At 43.2% G+C, this 16,547-nt stretch overlaps 1 protein-coding gene and 1 long non-coding RNA gene across 13 annotated transcripts in view; one reads left to right on the top strand and one right to left on the bottom strand.

Moving 5' to 3' along the window:
• The window catches only part of DNAJC6 (DnaJ heat shock protein family (Hsp40) member C6), a 170,652-nt gene that overhangs the window by 48,094 nt on the left and 106,011 nt on the right, over positions 1–16,547 (top strand). For 4 of the 12 annotated variants that reach the window (XM_021093584.2, XM_021093582.2, XM_084958686.1 and 1 more), the window contains one exon: positions 8,828–8,905. In XM_021093584.2, coding sequence (XP_020949243.2) covers positions 8,828–8,905 — 78 coding nt within the window. 12 annotated transcript variants of the gene reach the window in all.
• Positions 7,900–14,840, bottom strand: LOC146402885 (uncharacterized). The gene is made up of 2 exons (XR_014808079.1): positions 11,195–14,840; positions 7,900–10,874 (listed from the first exon to the last, which is right to left on the bottom strand). It is a non-coding gene; the product is annotated as an uncharacterized LOC146402885 (long non-coding RNA).

Raw genomic sequence — 16,547 nt, 5'->3', positions numbered from 1 at the left:
TGATAAGGAGCAAAAAATATGGAGGCCAGGAGTTCCCGTCGTGGCTCAGCAGAAATGAATCTGGCTAGTATCCATGAGGACGCGGGTTCCATCCTTGGCCTTGCTCGGTGGGTTATTATCCAGCATTGCTGAGAACTGTGGTGTAGATCGCAGACGCAGCTGGGATCTGATGTTGCTATGGCTGTGGCGCAGGGTGGTAGCTACAGCTCTGAATCAACCCCTAGCCTGGGAACCTCCATTTGCCGTGGGTGCACCCCTAAAGAGCCAAAAAAAAAAAAAAAAGGAGTTCCCGTCGTGGCTCAGTGGTTAACGAATCCCACTAGGAACCATGAGGTTGTGGGTTCGATCCCTGCACTTGCTTAGTGGGTTAAGGATCTGGCGTTGCTGTGAGCTGTGGTGTAGGTCGAAGATGTAGTTCGGATTCCACGTTGCTGTGGCTCTGTCGTAGGCAGGCAGCTACAGCTCTGACTGGACCCCTGGCCTGGGTACCTCCATGTGCCGAGGGAGTGGCCCTAGAAAAGGTAAAAAGACAAAAAAAAAAAAAAAAAAGGACACCAGAGTCCAAAGTTTGAGCCTGGTTTTGCACTATCTGGTTTTGCATTGCTGTTAACTATGAACTAATTACAGCTGACCCATGAAGAACACAGGTTTGAACTGGGCAGGTCCACTTATACATGGGTTTTAAAAAATAAATATATACTACAGTACTGTAGGATTTGTGTTCGGCTGAATCCGTGGATATCCAGGGGCTGCATATGTGGAGGGCTTTCTGGAAAGTTATATGTGGGTTTTTGACTAAGTGGAGGGTGGGTGCTCCTCACCCTTGAGTTGTTGAAGGGTCAATGGTACTTAATTTCTTTGAGTTTCAGTTACAAATGCTTTGATCTTATGATTCCTTAAATTTTTATTTATTTATTTTTAAACGTATGGCTGCACTTGCAGCACATGGAAGTTCCTGGGCCAGGGGTCAAGTCTGAGCTGCAGCTGTGGCAACGCCTGATCCCTAAGCCACAGCGGCGGGCCCGGGAGCTAACATGAACCTTTTCCACTACCTGAGCTGCTGTGGTTGCATCCTTAACCTGATGCATCACAGCAGGCACTTCAAGCTTCCATCTTTTTAGGGAGGTTGTGAAGATGGAGACATTTTATATCTGCACCGATGAAGTAGCCAGCTGGATGTAGCCTTTGAGTACTTGAAGTGTGGCTGGTTCAAATTGACATGGGCTGTAAGTTTAAAATATACACTGAACTTTGAAGGCTTAGTATGAAGAAAATATAAAATATTTCACTGATTACTTTTTATGTTGACTGCATGTTGAAATGGCAGTGTTTTATGCTCACTGAATTTAAGTGTATTATCAAAATTAATTCGTTTTTTAGCTTCCTAAAAATGTGGCTACTAGAAATTTTGAAGTTACGTATGTGACTTATATTTGCGGCTTGCGCTATGTTTTTTTTTGTTTCGTTTTTTGCTATTGTAGGGCCGCACCCATGGCATATGGAGGTACCCAGGCTAGGGGTCAAATAGGAGCTGTAGCAGCTGATCTACGCCAGAGCCACAGCAACTCAGGATCCAGTCCATCCACACCACAGCTGACCTATTCCACAGCTCCCGGCAACACTGGATCCTTAATCCACTGAGTGAGGCCAGGGATTGAACCTGCATCCTCATGGATCCTAGTCGGGTTCCTTAACCGCTGAGCCACAAAGGGAATTCCATTGCATTATATTTTTATTGGACAGTGCTACACTACATGGAGGTTCTCTGCAGAACAGAGCATGCAGAATATATGTTAGTTACAGCCAAAAAGTGTAGAAGTTTTAATTGAATGGACGGGGATTCTATCCCTAGCAGGATGATAGCAGGAAACTTATTATTTTAACTGGGTTTCTAAGCAAGCTTTTATTTAGGCATCGTAATATTTCCTCTTTATGTGTCGTAGGGATGTCGAGGCGGGAAGTAAGAATCCAACTATGTGAGCAAATAACAATAACCTCAGTGCATTGAGCTAAGATGATGTAGGGATTGCGCTAAGTCCTGCACCAGGTAGGATTCTCTTGGTTGCACATGACAGAGAACCAATTTGAATTAACTGAATTGAAACTGGGGGATCTTGTTACCATGGAAAGGATAGGAGTGCATCTGAGCCGCCTGAATTCCTGGGATGTAAATGCTGTTTTCTCTCGCTGTCACTTCCTTCCTCTCTCAAATTTGCTTCTCCCTCCTTGGCAATTCTGTTCTCTTAGATCACTTATCTCCACATGTCAGAAAACATGTCTCCTACAACCCCAGCCTGTCAGCCTTGCTCTAGGGAAGGACTCAGCCTTCCTTGCTCTCTGGTTTTAAATTGAAAAATCCTGTGAAAAGAGCCATGGTTGACCTAGCTTGGTTTCAGGTACCCACCTCTGGACCATGATAGCTCTGATTTCAACCACAGTGGACGAGGATTTCCCAGGAAAAGGGAGTGCTGCTCTTGGCTGATAAGAGAATAAATATACCCTGTAGCTACCCTAACTAATTTAATAAGTGTAGCCATCCTGTGCGGGTAATACCCCAATTTAGAAATAAGGAAACTAAAAAGAACTTACATATTTTGTCCAAATAAAAACATCGAGCTGGAAGCACAGGTCTATTTTCAAGCCCTGTTCTTCACACTGCACTGAGAGAGTTCTGGTAAATTGGGTTGTGTTGACTTAAGTTTTACTGAATTATACAATTTGCTATTTTTTCCCTGTACTAGATTCTTTCCCGTTGAAACTTATGATGGGAATGAGTATAAGGAAACTGGCCCTATGGTAACACCCAATAAATCTTCTTTGCATTGAAAACCCAAACCTAAAGTAGTCAAAGCTTTAGGTCATAAAAGAGCTCTACTACAATTATTATTGTAGTAGCAATAAGCTTAAAACATACTTCCCATCACTTAGGCATTTTTATTTCTGTAATTTTAATTGGTGATCATCTACCTTTTTTTTGGGGGGGAGGTGAGATGGGGAGGGGCTGAGCCTGCAGCATGTGGAAATTCTTGGGCCAGAGATTGAACTTGAGCCACAGCAGTGACAAAGCTGAATCTTTAACCTCTAGGCCAACAGGGAACTCCTGTCTCCCTCTTCATAAAACTTTCCCATCCCAATTTTCACCAGCACATGGTTCCCTATATTCTGTACCACATGGGTGTAGTGATTTCAGAGGCAAAGATGAAAGTCATTTGCTGTGATCCATAAACAATATTTGTCCCAAAGGTAATATTCTTTAAAAATGATCATCTGGGGACTTTCCGTTGTTGTTCATTGGTAATGAACCCTCCATGAGGACTTGGGTTCGATCCCTGGCCTCACTCAGTCGTTAAGTATCCAGAGTTGCCATGAACTGTGGTGTAGGTTGCAGATGTGGCTCGGATCCTAGGTTGCTGTGGCTGTGGTATTGGCCGGCAGCTACAGCTCTGATTCGACACCTAGCCTGGTAACTTCCATATACCATACATGTGGCTCTAAAAAGAAAAAAAAAAAAATCACATGCAAGTCTTTCAGAAAAAAATGATCTAGAGTATGTAAATCAGGTCAAAAGTAAATACTTTCAAACAGTGACTTCAAAAGGCTTACAAGTCTACGTGTCCTTTTCTTAGCCCAATAGAAATGGTAAGAGTGGTACCATAGGAAAAGAGAGGTAAGTGACAGCTTTACTGGCTGAATTCGTATTGATGCAGTGTGATGGAATGCTAAGAGCTCTGACCTGGACTGGACAGAAAACCAGTCCCAAGTATGTAATAAGCAGTAATAAATGCAATGACCAAACTTGGTTGGGTGCCAAACAATATATAGAGCACCTTCCCCTTAGGTTTTTTTTTGTTTTTTGTTTTTGGCTTTTTGCTATTTTTTTGGGCCACTCCCGTGGCATATGGAGGTTCCCAGGCTAGGGGTCTAATTGGAGCTGTAGCCGCCGGCCTACGCCAGAGCCACAGCATCTGTGACCTACACCACAGCTCACAGCAACGCCGGATCCTTAACCCACTGAGCAGGGGTAGGGATCGAACCTGCAACCTCATGGTTCCTAGTCGGATTCGTTAACCGCTGCGCCACGATGGGAACTCCCCCCTTAGGTTTTTCATGGACTCTTCCCAGTGACTGTAGTCATTCATTTATTTAACAAGTATTTATCAGGTGTCTGCATTGGGTCAAGCGTGCAGTTAGGTACCAGACATGGTCCTGCCATCACGGAGCTTACAGTCTGATGCAGGAAGCTGTACATGTAACAGGAACTTCAGTGTCATGTGTTGTAAGTGCTATGGTAGGAGACATGTCGTGTTCTATGGGACCACATGGAATTATATCTAACTTGGTTTTGAGAACTTGGTTGTTGTCCTGCGGGAAGTACTTTCTATGTAGGGATCTGAAGGGCAAGCAGGGTTCTCCAGGCAGGGGTTTTAAAGAGGCTCTGTGTCTGGTCTTAGAAAGAGGATGGGGAAAGCAGAAGTGGTGAGAGCTGTCTCCAGAGGGAAGTAGCCGGTCTTAGACTGTGAAGGGTTCATCGTGTTGAATACCTTAGACAGAGGACAATGGGAAACCTTTGGATGGTTTTGCAGCTGAGCTACATAACTGGATCTGCATTTTAGAAAGCTCAAATGCATGAATCAATTTGCTCACTTCTCTGTCTCAGTTTTCTAATCTCTAAAATTTAAATGGATAGTCTACCCTTTATAACTCCTTCTGACTTTAATATTCCACGAATTGCTGCTATCCTAGAAAAACTCAATTCTTAAATCGTAATGCTGATTTCCAGATCTCTTGGGTAGCAAGGCCTATGATTACAACTAGTGCCCAAAGAGGTGATTTTTGTGAAGAAGGGGGTCGGTAAGAGTGGGGACAGGAAGGTGAATGGATACTTTTATCATTTCCACCGGGAAATGGAAAGGTTATACAGGTTCCTCTAACATTCTCCTGAAAGGGAACTGGTGGATGGCTTTAGCTTCTCAGCAGACAGCTGGAATGGCACCTTGCCCCACTTCTAGTACAGAGGAAGTCTGATAGTTGTTCTCTAAAAATTGGAGTGTACCTACTGAGATATTTATTGATGAATTGATATTTGCTGATGAAGCCTGGATTTGCTTAAAAGTAGTTAGGAGTTTATACATATAAAACATGATTGGCTATGACTTCGTAATCATAGAAGCTCAATGATGGGTCCATTATATAATTTTCCCTACTTTTGTATATGCTTGAAAATTTTCATAATAGGTGATAAAAATATAGAATAATAATATAAAAATGCTCCAGCTATTGTTCAAGTTCTTTATCTACTTTTGGCACAAATGAAGAAAGAGTCAGACTCCCTCATTTGGCCATATTGAAATAAGAGGACTCAGAACCACTGTGTCATAAACACTGGCACATTGCTTTACAGTTTGTATCAACTTTGGTGGCTTGAAATATTCCAGACAGCATTGAGATTATGCAGGTAGATCAGAGAAAGAGAGTTACACTCTGGGAAAGGGCAGCTTTTCTAGGGACTTTGTTGATGCCATAGGCAAGGCCTCTGCAGCTCTGGGCTTGATTCACCCAGGAAAGTAGTCTTTGGATGGCAGGGTGAGGTGGAGGGATCACTGGCTCTAGCCAGGCATGATAGGCTCTGCTATGTTATCAGTTCACAGACAATGACAAGAAATCACAAAATAGGTAATGTTCATTGAACTCTCACTGTATGGCAGGCACTGTATTAAGCTCTGTGTGTACTTTATATCATGCGTTTCTAATAGCTTTTTATCTATTAATTCAATGCACTGTTTTACAAATTAGGAAACTGAGACATGGAGAGGTTATATAGGTTGTTTTATGCAGTTCCCAGTAAATGGGATAAATAATGGAAATCCAGCAGTTAGGTTGCACTTTGTATCCCAGTGAGGATTAGGTTTGGATGCATATAACAGAAAAAAGCAGAATAACAATGGCTAAAACAAAGTAGTTTCCTTGTCACTGTTTGGAAGTCTGGAGATAACAAGTCCAAGGCTGCCCTGATTCTCTGGGGATCAGGGTCCTTCTATGCTATTGCTTCACTGGGAAAGTCTTCCATCCTCAGGGGTGCCTCATGGTCCAAGATACCTGCTGGGGCTCCATATTCCAACCAGAAGAAAGGGAAAAGGAATGGAAGAAGGGCATACTACCCATTTTCCCTTTTCAGGATGCATGCCAGAAATTGCACACATCATTTCTGCTTATATTATGATGACCTTTACTTAACCCCATGTATGTACCTAGTAGCTTGTAGGAAACTTGCATGTGACAGATCCAAGACATGAATGAAGACTGAAAAATATGTATATATTTCTCCATGATAACCAATTATCTCTGTAAAAATTTTTTTGAAATTATAGTTGATTTACAATGTTGTGCCAATCTCTGCAGTACAGCAAAGTGACTCAGTTATACATATATTTACACTCTTACAATTTTTTTTTTTGTTGTTGTCTTTTTAGGGCTGCACTCGCAGCATATGGAGATTCCCAGGCTAGGGGTCTAATCAGAGCTACATACATCACAGCCACAGCAACCCGAAATCAGAGCCGCGTCTGCGACCTACACCACAGCTCACTGCAATGCCAGATCCTTAACCCATTGAGTGAGACCAGGAATCGAACCCTAAACCTCATGGTTCCTAGTCAGATTTGTTTCCACTGTGCCGCGACAGGAACTCCAGTTTTTTTTTTTTTTTTTTTTGGCTGTTCCTGCAGCATGTGCAAGATCCCAGGCCAGTGATCAAACCCATGCCATATCACTAGGAAACTCCAGAAGTATATTTTTTATAAAATTATGTGGCCCTGTGCTCAGCTAAAAATCAGGGGTTCTATCAGCATAGGAGATGATAATGAATATTGGGGCTTAATAGCAATTCCTGCTTAACCCATACTCAGCTGCAGTTCAGAGGTCTGGTCTCCTAGGGCGTGAGATGGACATGGTCATTTTTCTCCAAAGACCTTTCACACTTAAATGAGTAAATACATGAAAAAAACCCAGGCATTAATTCAGAGCTTAGGACATGTTACTTCCTTCCCTCCAAGCAAATGTGGTCAAGTGCGTAGCAGATGTGGTTGGGTACCCGGGAACCTCTGCCTGGAAACTCAACACCCAGATGCCTGGCCTTATTTGGTGTCGAAGGTGCTCACGGCCTTCCTCTTCCCCACTCTGCAGGATCTGCTGCATGCTCGAGGGCCTGGAACCTTTGGGTACAGTCGGGCTACAGAGAATAAGCATCCATCCATGTTTTAATGACCTTGAGCATACAATCATACATAATGAGCTCAGAGCCAAACATGGGAATATCCAGCATTTAGAGAAACTTTCACTTCAGTGTAGATTTTCACCTAACTTTGGGGAATTATTTACCACAGAATTTTTTCGGCCTGTTTTCCCTGAGAACGAGAGTAATTGAGCATAGGGACAGCTCATGGTAGTCTGTCGGTGTTGGTCCAGAAAGCTCAAGTTTCCCGGCTTGTAAGATGACAGATAAAAGGGATCGGTGCTTCCCCGAGTTACTCTTGAAATGGTAATGCATGTATAACGTTGTTATACCACCAGCATGTCCTTGAAAAGTCAAGGGTAAGTTGAATGTTAGCAAACGGAACCGTGTTTTCAGTGCTCTCACTCAGGAACCCCCTGGTGAATTTCCCTGTAAGCTAAAGGTGGCCTTCCAAATAATTTTTTTTTTTTTTTGGCATTTTCATCCGATTAGCAGATACTTACTGAGCACCCACTACTTGGCAGGTACTGTGCCAGGCTTGTCCAAACATGGTGAATGTTGACTTTACTTACCAGAGCTGCTCAAAATACCTGACTTATAAATTGACAATTATTCTCAGGTAAACATATAGTCAAATAATAACATTTGTTTAGTCCTTTCTAACACAGTTTCTTTTTGTCTTTTTTTTTTTTTTTTTAAGGGGCACACCTGCGGCATATGGAGGTTCCTAGGCTAGGGGTCGAATCAGAGCTACGGCTGCCGGCCACAGCCACAGCAACGCCAGATCCGAGCTGCATCTGCAACCCACACCCCAGCTCACGGCGACACCAGATCCCCGACTCACTGAGCGAGGCCAGGGATCGAACCTACAACCTCTTGGTTACTAGTCAGATTCGTTTCTGCTGCGCCACAACGGGAACTCCTACACATACTTACACACATACGCATGTGTGAACACAATGAAGGTCAAGCTTCTTTTTAAAGCAGGCAGCTTGCTTTAAATGAAAACAAAGATTTTTTTTTTTCTTCCAGTGGTTTAAAATTAGGCCAAACAATAGCCACATATCTGTTTTCAGGAGCACAACATAAAAAATCTTCTAACTCAGATGTTACCAAACAAGATTGCCTGTTGGGGAGCTGTATTAATTAAAAACTTTCAGGTTTCACTGAGCAGAACCTGCTGTAGGGGCAGTAAAGCAAGGGCAACTCCCATAAGATGCCCAAACCATTTTCACTGACCAGACTTAGTAGGTAGGTCAGAGCCAGGAATGATCCGAATGTCCCCCAGCTTTCACTTTGACTGCTGGAATTGCTTCTTTGGACTGGTGCAGGGGCCAAAGCATGATCTTTCTAGATGGGAGTTTGCCGCTAGCTAGCTGTGTGAGCTTCATCAGGTAATTTGCCCCCTCCAGGTTTGCCTCCAAAGAAAGATAACATCTTTTCAGGGTCGTTGGGAAGGTGAGAGTTAAGTTGGGTAAGGTAACTGGCAAATGGTAAATAGTCAATGGCAGTTATTTTTATTACTATTAGACCAGAGTTTCAAGGAGGCACAGGCTTCAGATTATTAAGCTATCTTTAAAAATATGCCCTTCCTAGAAAATGTGGCCCATCTTCTGAGAGACTCAGCACTCCACCAAGCACCAAGAACAAACCACCTCATTCCTGAGAAATATGGTAAGAATAATTGAGATTTTCTTCCATTAAGTATTAACTCAGTGCCCCCCCCCCACATATTTCCTCTCCTCTCTTGTGTATTTCTCTATGTGTAACTTGACAGCTCCCACTATGCATGTGTTCGATGGTAAAACTTTGATTAAATGGGCTGTAGCAACTGGAACCCCTCAACGGCCATGGTTTTTCTCTGTGGGCTTCATTTAGAGGAGAAAGAAGGAAATGACAACTCAAGTGTTGAGAAAAAAATAGGAAAATTTAAGAACTAGAGAGAATCTTGTCATTCATCACCCTCAGTTTTTTTTGGGGGGGAAGGTGCAAAGGAGTAAAAAAACAGCTTTATTGCTTTGCCAGGTAAAGGAGGGTCACAGCAGGCTAAAGCCTTAAAGACTGTGCTCCCCTTAGGAGAGATTGGGAGGTGGTTTTATAGTTTTGGGAGTGAAAAATAGGGCTGCGGATAAGCATCACCCTCGATTTTACTGCTAAGAGAAGGAGAAGCAATCAAGGCCACTCTTCTGATTCACTACTGAGTCAGGTAATAATAGAGTCAGAAGAGAATTTCCAGTCTGTTACTCCTTCTTCTGGACTGTGGCTTGAAGTCGTGGCTTTGGCATCTCTATATTGTTAATCTTCCAGGTTTGTCACTGCCTGACAGGTGTCAAATTCATACACTTGCAGGGCTGACATAGTGGGGAAGCGTGGGGTGGGCTGGGGATCATACTCTGGGAAGTGAACTTCAGGATTCACACTGGAGCCTGCGTACCTTTTGCAAAGTCGTCTAAGCTGAAAAATATTTAGAAAGTTCAGGACAAAGAAAACATATCTGGGGCCGCATGTGGCCTGCTGGTTTCCAATTTGAATGCCTTGCACCATCTGTATCTACAGTCACGTTCAGTAAGAAGATAATCGAATCATGTCCCTGAGGCATGTTGCCAAAGAAAGTTTTAATGCGATTCATTGATTTATATTAGTTGAAGCAGAAAATTGAAGGAGTTTATTTTAGAAACCAGTTCATAATACATTTTGCAACAGAGGCCAGAAGCTCTGTAGTCCTTTACTGTCTGGTTAGCTGGAATTCTTTGTTGTCCAGGTATCCGGGTGAATTCAGATGTCACAGTGTGTAGGACATTCACTGTTGGGAATTCAGTCTCAGTACTGGAGGTTTTGTCCTACAAGCCCAAAGCAATATTTCAAGAAACATTTAGCCATGTGCTAAAAACTGATGTTTTCTGATCTGCTTTATTTTTATGAAAATAATAGTCATGGATTGCTAAATTTATCTTATAGTCCACTATAGACCACAGCATGTAAAGGAATCACTAGGCTAGGTGATGCCAATACATTTTTGTTTATTTATTTATTCATTACTTTTTTGTCTTTTTCAGCTGCACCCATGGCTGTGGAAGTTCCCTGGCCAGGGATCAAATCTGAGTCGCAGCTATAACCTACACTGCGGCTGTGGCAACACTGGATCCTTAACCCACTGTGCCACAGTGGGAACTCCTTATAATTTTTTTTTTTTTTGCTTTTTAGGGCCACACTCACAGCATATGGAAGTTCCCAGGCTGGGGGTCGAATCGGGAGTACATCTGTGCAACAGCCACAGCAGCAAGGTATCTGAGCTGCGTCTGTGAACTACACCACAGCTCATGGCAACACCAGATCCTTAACCCACTGATCGAGGCCAGGGATTGAACCTGCATCCTCATGGATCCTAGTCAGGTTTGTTAACTGCTGAGCCACTAAGGGAACTCCCCCTCATTAATTTTTTTTTAGGGTAGATTTTAAAAAATTAATATATAATTAGAACAATCATAACAGAGTAGCTTTTCTTATAAAAGTATGTTTTTTGGGGGGGGACCCATGGAAATTTATTTACAAAAATCAAAAGTAGAAAAAAAATTGTTACCAATTTAGAGGAAGCTTTTAAATATATATTCTTCTGAATCCTGTGAGTGAAATTTTTGTTTTGCTCCCCCTCATTAATTTTTTTTTTTTTTTTTTTTTTTTTTTTTTGTCTTTTGTCTTTTGTCTTTTTTTTTGTTGTTGTTGTTGCTATTTCTTGGGCCGCTCCCGCGGCATATGGAGGTTCCCAGGCTAGGGGTCGAATCGGAGCTGTAGCCACCAGCCTACGCCAGAGCCACAGCAACGCGAGATCCGAGCCGCGTCTGCAACCTACACCACAGCTCACGGCAACGCCGGATCGTTAACCCACTGAGCAAGGGCAGGGACCGAACCCGCAACCTCATGGTTCCTAGTCGGATTCGTTAACCACTGCGCCACGACGGGAACTCCCCCCTCATTAATTTTTTAATTCAGCAGATAATTGATATCTAGTGATGCGAGATGCTCTTCTTGGTGTCATGGGGGTATAGACATGAGCAAAATATACATCTTTGTCTTTAAGGAGTCCCAAATCTTACAGGAGAGACATGGATTAAAATGCTGAAAAACTCAAGGCTGAATAATCCCTTCACACTATACATAAGGCTTTTATATTATCATACATCATAATGACAATGAATCTAGGTCCATAAGACAGATTTTAGCCTGATTTTACAGATAGGAAGCTATGTTTTTGAAAAAATGACTTCTAAGTATAAAACCAGAACAATAATAATGATAATAGCATTTGTTAAGCACTTACTGTGTGTTGGGTACGAATTTAATTCTCACTACAACCTTATTATGACACTATTATTCTCATTTTATAGAGGAGAAAGGTGAAGCAGAGAGGGTAAGTAATTTGCCCAAGTTCATAAAGCTAATAGTCCATGGAATTAGGATTCGGTCCAGGCAGTATGGTTCTAGAATCTCAGTTATAGCCAATGTTTTTAAGTTCCTGGAAACAAAAAAAGCACAGACCACAATCCGAGGTAGGTTGTGCTATATGTTCATCTTCTAGCAACACCACAAAAATTTATAATAAATATAATTCATTCCAGCAGCGACATCTGCTATGACAGGAGAGCATTTTGGGGGTGGAGAGAATGGGGAGGAATGGAGCCTGGCTCTCAACCATTCCTCAGCGCAGATAATCTTCACCAAGTTCATAAAAGTGACTGAAGTCAGCAATAGAAAAGGCAAAGAACTCTTTCCCAAAGAAGTCATCTAATCCTTTGGCTCTTTCCCTTATGAGATTGATCTTCTTGAGATAAAATAAATCAGGGAAAAAGCTCGATCTTGATAAAAACAGAATTTGACCTAAATATTCACCTTGGATTTTACCATGGGCACTTCTCTTCCTTAAGCCCAAGTTCATAAGCAGAATCACAAAGACAAGCTTCCATTAGCATAGTCCTCAGCCTTTATTGAGCTCCTTTCATGGGAGGAAGAGGAACTGCCAGACAGAGGCTAGGGCTGTGCCCTAGCCAGAGTACTGGTAGTAACAGTAGAGAATATTTATTAAGTACTTAGTCTATATGTGTTAGGTGCTAATTTAATTCTTGCTTCAGCTACATAATGATGGTACTCTTACTGTTGCTCTGTTTTATAGAGTACAACAGTGAGATCTTCATGGATTTGTGAACTCTATGAGTTTGACCTTTAGGGTAAGAAAGAAAATGTTAGTGTTGAAATTGGTGTATATTACAATTTAAGCCCCAAACTTGGTTTTAGACTGTTTAATCCAGTAACTGTATTTTCCTGCCTTATGTTCTTTATATCCTTAGTTCTGTAGTATTAATAGTTATTCTGATTGATTATGTTTGTTAAATTAAGTGTAACGATAAAAAGTAAAATGGTCCCTGTATCCCATTCATATTTTCCTTTAAATCTGCAAACTGGGGAAATAGATATCCCAAAATACAAGGGCATATGTTTAATCTATAATTTATTCCAGTAGTATGTCTGCAACTCTGAAAACAGCTGAGCAAAATAACTGAGAGTGCCTTTTTGGAAAATAACCATGTTTACTTTTCAGAAATGGTTTTTTTCTAAATTGTTTTAATCCAGTGTATAAATCCATAGTTGGTCAAGGCACATGATAGATACTAAGTATTTCCTCTCCCTGTGGGTCAGTAATGAATTAAAGAAGGAAAGGTGTGGGAAAAGGTTATTTAAAATGTTACTGGAGAAGATTTATTTGTTAGACTTTACAGTGTGTTATTCAAGTTTCTGAAGTAGTTCAAACTGACAGATTTGGAAAATTGAAAGTGTAAAATTTGTGTGTACATTTTATTACAGTTTTAGCTGCTACCACTCAAGTTGTTTGATCTTGTAAATGAACATTAATTGTGATTTGGGTCAGACCACATGTTCATCAGATAATGCAGTTAGGAAAACAGCTGGTCAGATAATTTACCTCTTCTCCGAGGGACTGGAGGGATCTAGAAGACAGCAAGAACTCTAGACCTCTACTGATTTATCCCCTTCTGAAAAGAATTTGCATTTGAGTGATCTTTGAACAGGAAAATGACTCTTAATCCATTTTCTGTAGACCTGTGTAGATACTCCTTGGGTCCCAGATAATTTAGACTGAAGATTCTTAGATGCTATAGTTTGATTTTGTGTCCTTAAAGAGACCAAAATAAGAACAAGAGAAATTCATGAAAGGTGAGGTGACAAATCTAGCTTTGTGCATGGGTTTAAGCAAATGTTACGCGCATGTACTTTTATTGTTTTGGTGATGAAACTCTTGTCAGATGACTTGAAAAGCATCTCGCTTAGTTGTTCCAAATCTTAATAGGGAAAAAGATCATTTTATTTATTTATTTATTTTTTGTCTTTTTGCCTTTTCTAGGGCCGCTTCCCACGGCATATGGAGGTTCCCAGGCTAGGGGTCCAATCGGAGCTGTAGCCACCGGCCTACGCCAGAGCCACAGCAACGCGGGATCTGAGCTGCGTCTGCGACCTACACCACAGCTCACGGCAACACCGGATCCTTAACCCACTGAGCAAGGGCAGGGATCGAACCTGCAACCTCATGGTTCCTGGTCAGATTCGTTAGGAACTGTGCCACGACAGGAACTCTGAAAAAGGTCATTTTAAACCAAGGCTTTCACCTGGTCTTCACCTGAAATGATGAGAATGCAGGATACTTCTGTACTCTTATTGTTTGAGGTGAAAAGGAACATTTGGTAATTGTATTTGGAGACTTAACAGAGTTAAACCAGGTTTCATAAGGCTTGAAACTGATAACAATGTTGGGCTCCTCTTTAAGAATACAAAACCATGAATATAAAATTAGATGCACAGCTTTGAAAGGGGCTTCTTCAAAAACGGGGTCCTCACTCTTATGTTTCATTAACTTGTTGATAAATTCTTCTCTGATTAATGAGTGGCTGCTCTCTGTGCTCAGAATTGTGAAAGAAAAGAGGGAAGGGCCAGAGACTAGAAGGAAAATCCTTGTCTAGCTGGCTTCCCACCAGTCCCCTCAAGCCAGCTGAGTGGTATTGACATTTCTCCAGGTCCCAAGGTAAATGATGTCAGAACTGAAATCGCTCCTGATTCAACCTTGCTCCCCCACTCCGCCAATTTTTTTCGTTCAACAAATAGTTATTAAACAGTCACTTTTACTCACTAGGTGGAATGGACTCTAACTGCCTCCTAGCGTTAAACTAGCCAGGCCTTTGATCTCTCAGCGATCTTACTCATTCTGAGAAATGTGCACGACAATGCTGTTTCTTTCTTTCTTGGCATACATATAGCCTGGCAGAACATGCGTTCTTTTTCTGTTCAGCTGAGTTGCAAGTCAGTCCTGCAGGAGGGCAACTGCAGGGGTGGCTTGACTCGCCGAATCTTCCAGTAAATATAGGCTAAGGTATACAAAATGGGCGTGTCTGGATCTTACCAAGAGACCCCCCTCGTCCCTAAAGCTTACCAGGCAGACACCGAGCCCCTTTCTTCTTCACCTCCCTTGCGCGAAAACACCCTCTACTCTAGCCGTAGTAGTCCCCTCCCCTTCCCACCCCGCCCCGTTTTCTGCCTTCAGCCCCCCTCCCCGAGAATCTCCGCTCCCTACTCCCTCTTTCCTTCCCTCCCCGCGGGCCAGCCACGCTTGGAGCTGCCCTGCTGCGCGGCGGGGCGACGCGGCGACACCTATAGGATTGCTTCCGGGCACTCCCCAGCCAGAGGGCGGCTGGCCCGGGGTCCGGAGCTCAGCACGGCCGGCGGTTCCACGACGGCAGCCCCGGGGACGCGCACACCCGCCCACCCGCGTCCTCCCTCCCTCGCGCCCTAGCGCCGGGTGCCCAGAGCTGCGCTCTGCCCAGGGCGGTGGCTTCGCCGCGCCGGCAAAGCTCCTCTCCGTTGGCCGCTCCCTCTTTCCCTCCTCTTTGCGTCATGTGGGGCACTTGATTTTTTTTTCCCCCCCTTAAAATTTTTTTTTCTCCTTTAGCCTTTTCCACCTTCCACCTCCCCCTTCATCTCCCCAGATTGTTTTTTTTTTTTTTTTTTTTCCCCTTCTTTTTTGGGCTTGTCCATGAGCCTCCTCGGAAGCTACCGGAAAAAGACTAGCAACGATGGTTATGAATCCTTGCAGCTGGTGGACAGTAACGGGGACTTAAGTGCAGGGAGCGGCGGGGGAGGCGGCAAGCCGAGAGTGAACGCCGGGGTGGCGGCAGCGGCGGCGCGGAGTCCCGCCCGGCAGCCTCAGGACCGCGCCAGCACCATGGACAGCTCAGGTAGCGCGGCGGCGGGCATTGCCCAGCGGAACTCTGCTGGGCCCTCCAGTTGCGGCCCAGTCCACTAGCTCCCACCCCAGTCCCAGCTTAGGAGAGGACAGGATGAAGGCGAAGGCACCTAACACCACCAGGGTTTGCGTCTCTAATTTCTCTAGTCAAGGGAGCTAGGAAACGTTAGATCAGTCCGGAGGCCCAGTGGCCGTAGAGAGCGCCTCTTAATCTCGCTAGGCTGCTGAATACACCAGCTGGGGGCGGGGAGAGGAGGGGAAAGGGGAGGGGAGGTGTGGACCGGATGGGGAGGGAGTGGCGCGAGGAGCGGCTGGGAAGGGGGCGGGGAGAGGCAGCTGCTTTCACTACCCAGCTGGAGGAGGGAGAGAGGTGAAGGACCAAGTGTGTTGATTGCTTTTGCAGCCTGCTGACGGTATTTATTGCAATAATTATTCTCATAATGATGATGTTATTTGCAATTCTGTAAAGCTCTGCCTCTTGTCTCCCTGCTGTCTGCTAGGGTTAATGCTGTTACCTTTCTTGAGCACATTTTACCTGGGATCTAGAGCTCTTTTACACTGTGTTTATGATTTGCACAATGAAATTTATTTCCTCTGTTGTTGGCTTTTATTTCGTTTATCTTTATACTTTTCCACCGAGTGCATTAATATTTCATAAACCTCTACCTGTAAGGAAAATGGAGATGCCTCTAAACTTTGCATCTGGGCTCGCAACTGTCTTTTTTAGAAAGCGTTTTAGCAAGTTGGATTTTCTCTTGAAAATGCTCTTTTGGCGATTTCCATAGCAAAACAGTTATTTAATATATCCATGTTGAACCAGGAATGTTATTATAGCTGTTTGCTTACCTTTTCAAGGAACTAGAACAGGAGGATTAATTTATAATTGAGGTGCTCAGTGGTTTGTTCTCTATTGGTCACTTTAGTACTGGGCAACTGAGGACTCCAGAGGAAAGATTCACGTTGAGTTGTTTGGGCAGTAATGAAATCAAACTGAATTTAATGTCTGCACTTTGC

This window comes from Sus scrofa, chromosome 6 (assembly GCF_054392235.1).
Source record: "Sus scrofa isolate SSC_HxYL_T2T_F1_AM1 chromosome 6, Sscrofa_HxYL_maternal_Yorkshire_Landrace_v2.0, whole genome shotgun sequence".
Lineage (NCBI taxonomy): Eukaryota > Metazoa > Chordata > Mammalia > Artiodactyla > Suidae > Sus > Sus scrofa.
The sequence above is the reverse complement of the archived record's forward strand: the minus strand, read 5'-3'. Positions and strand labels throughout refer to the sequence as shown.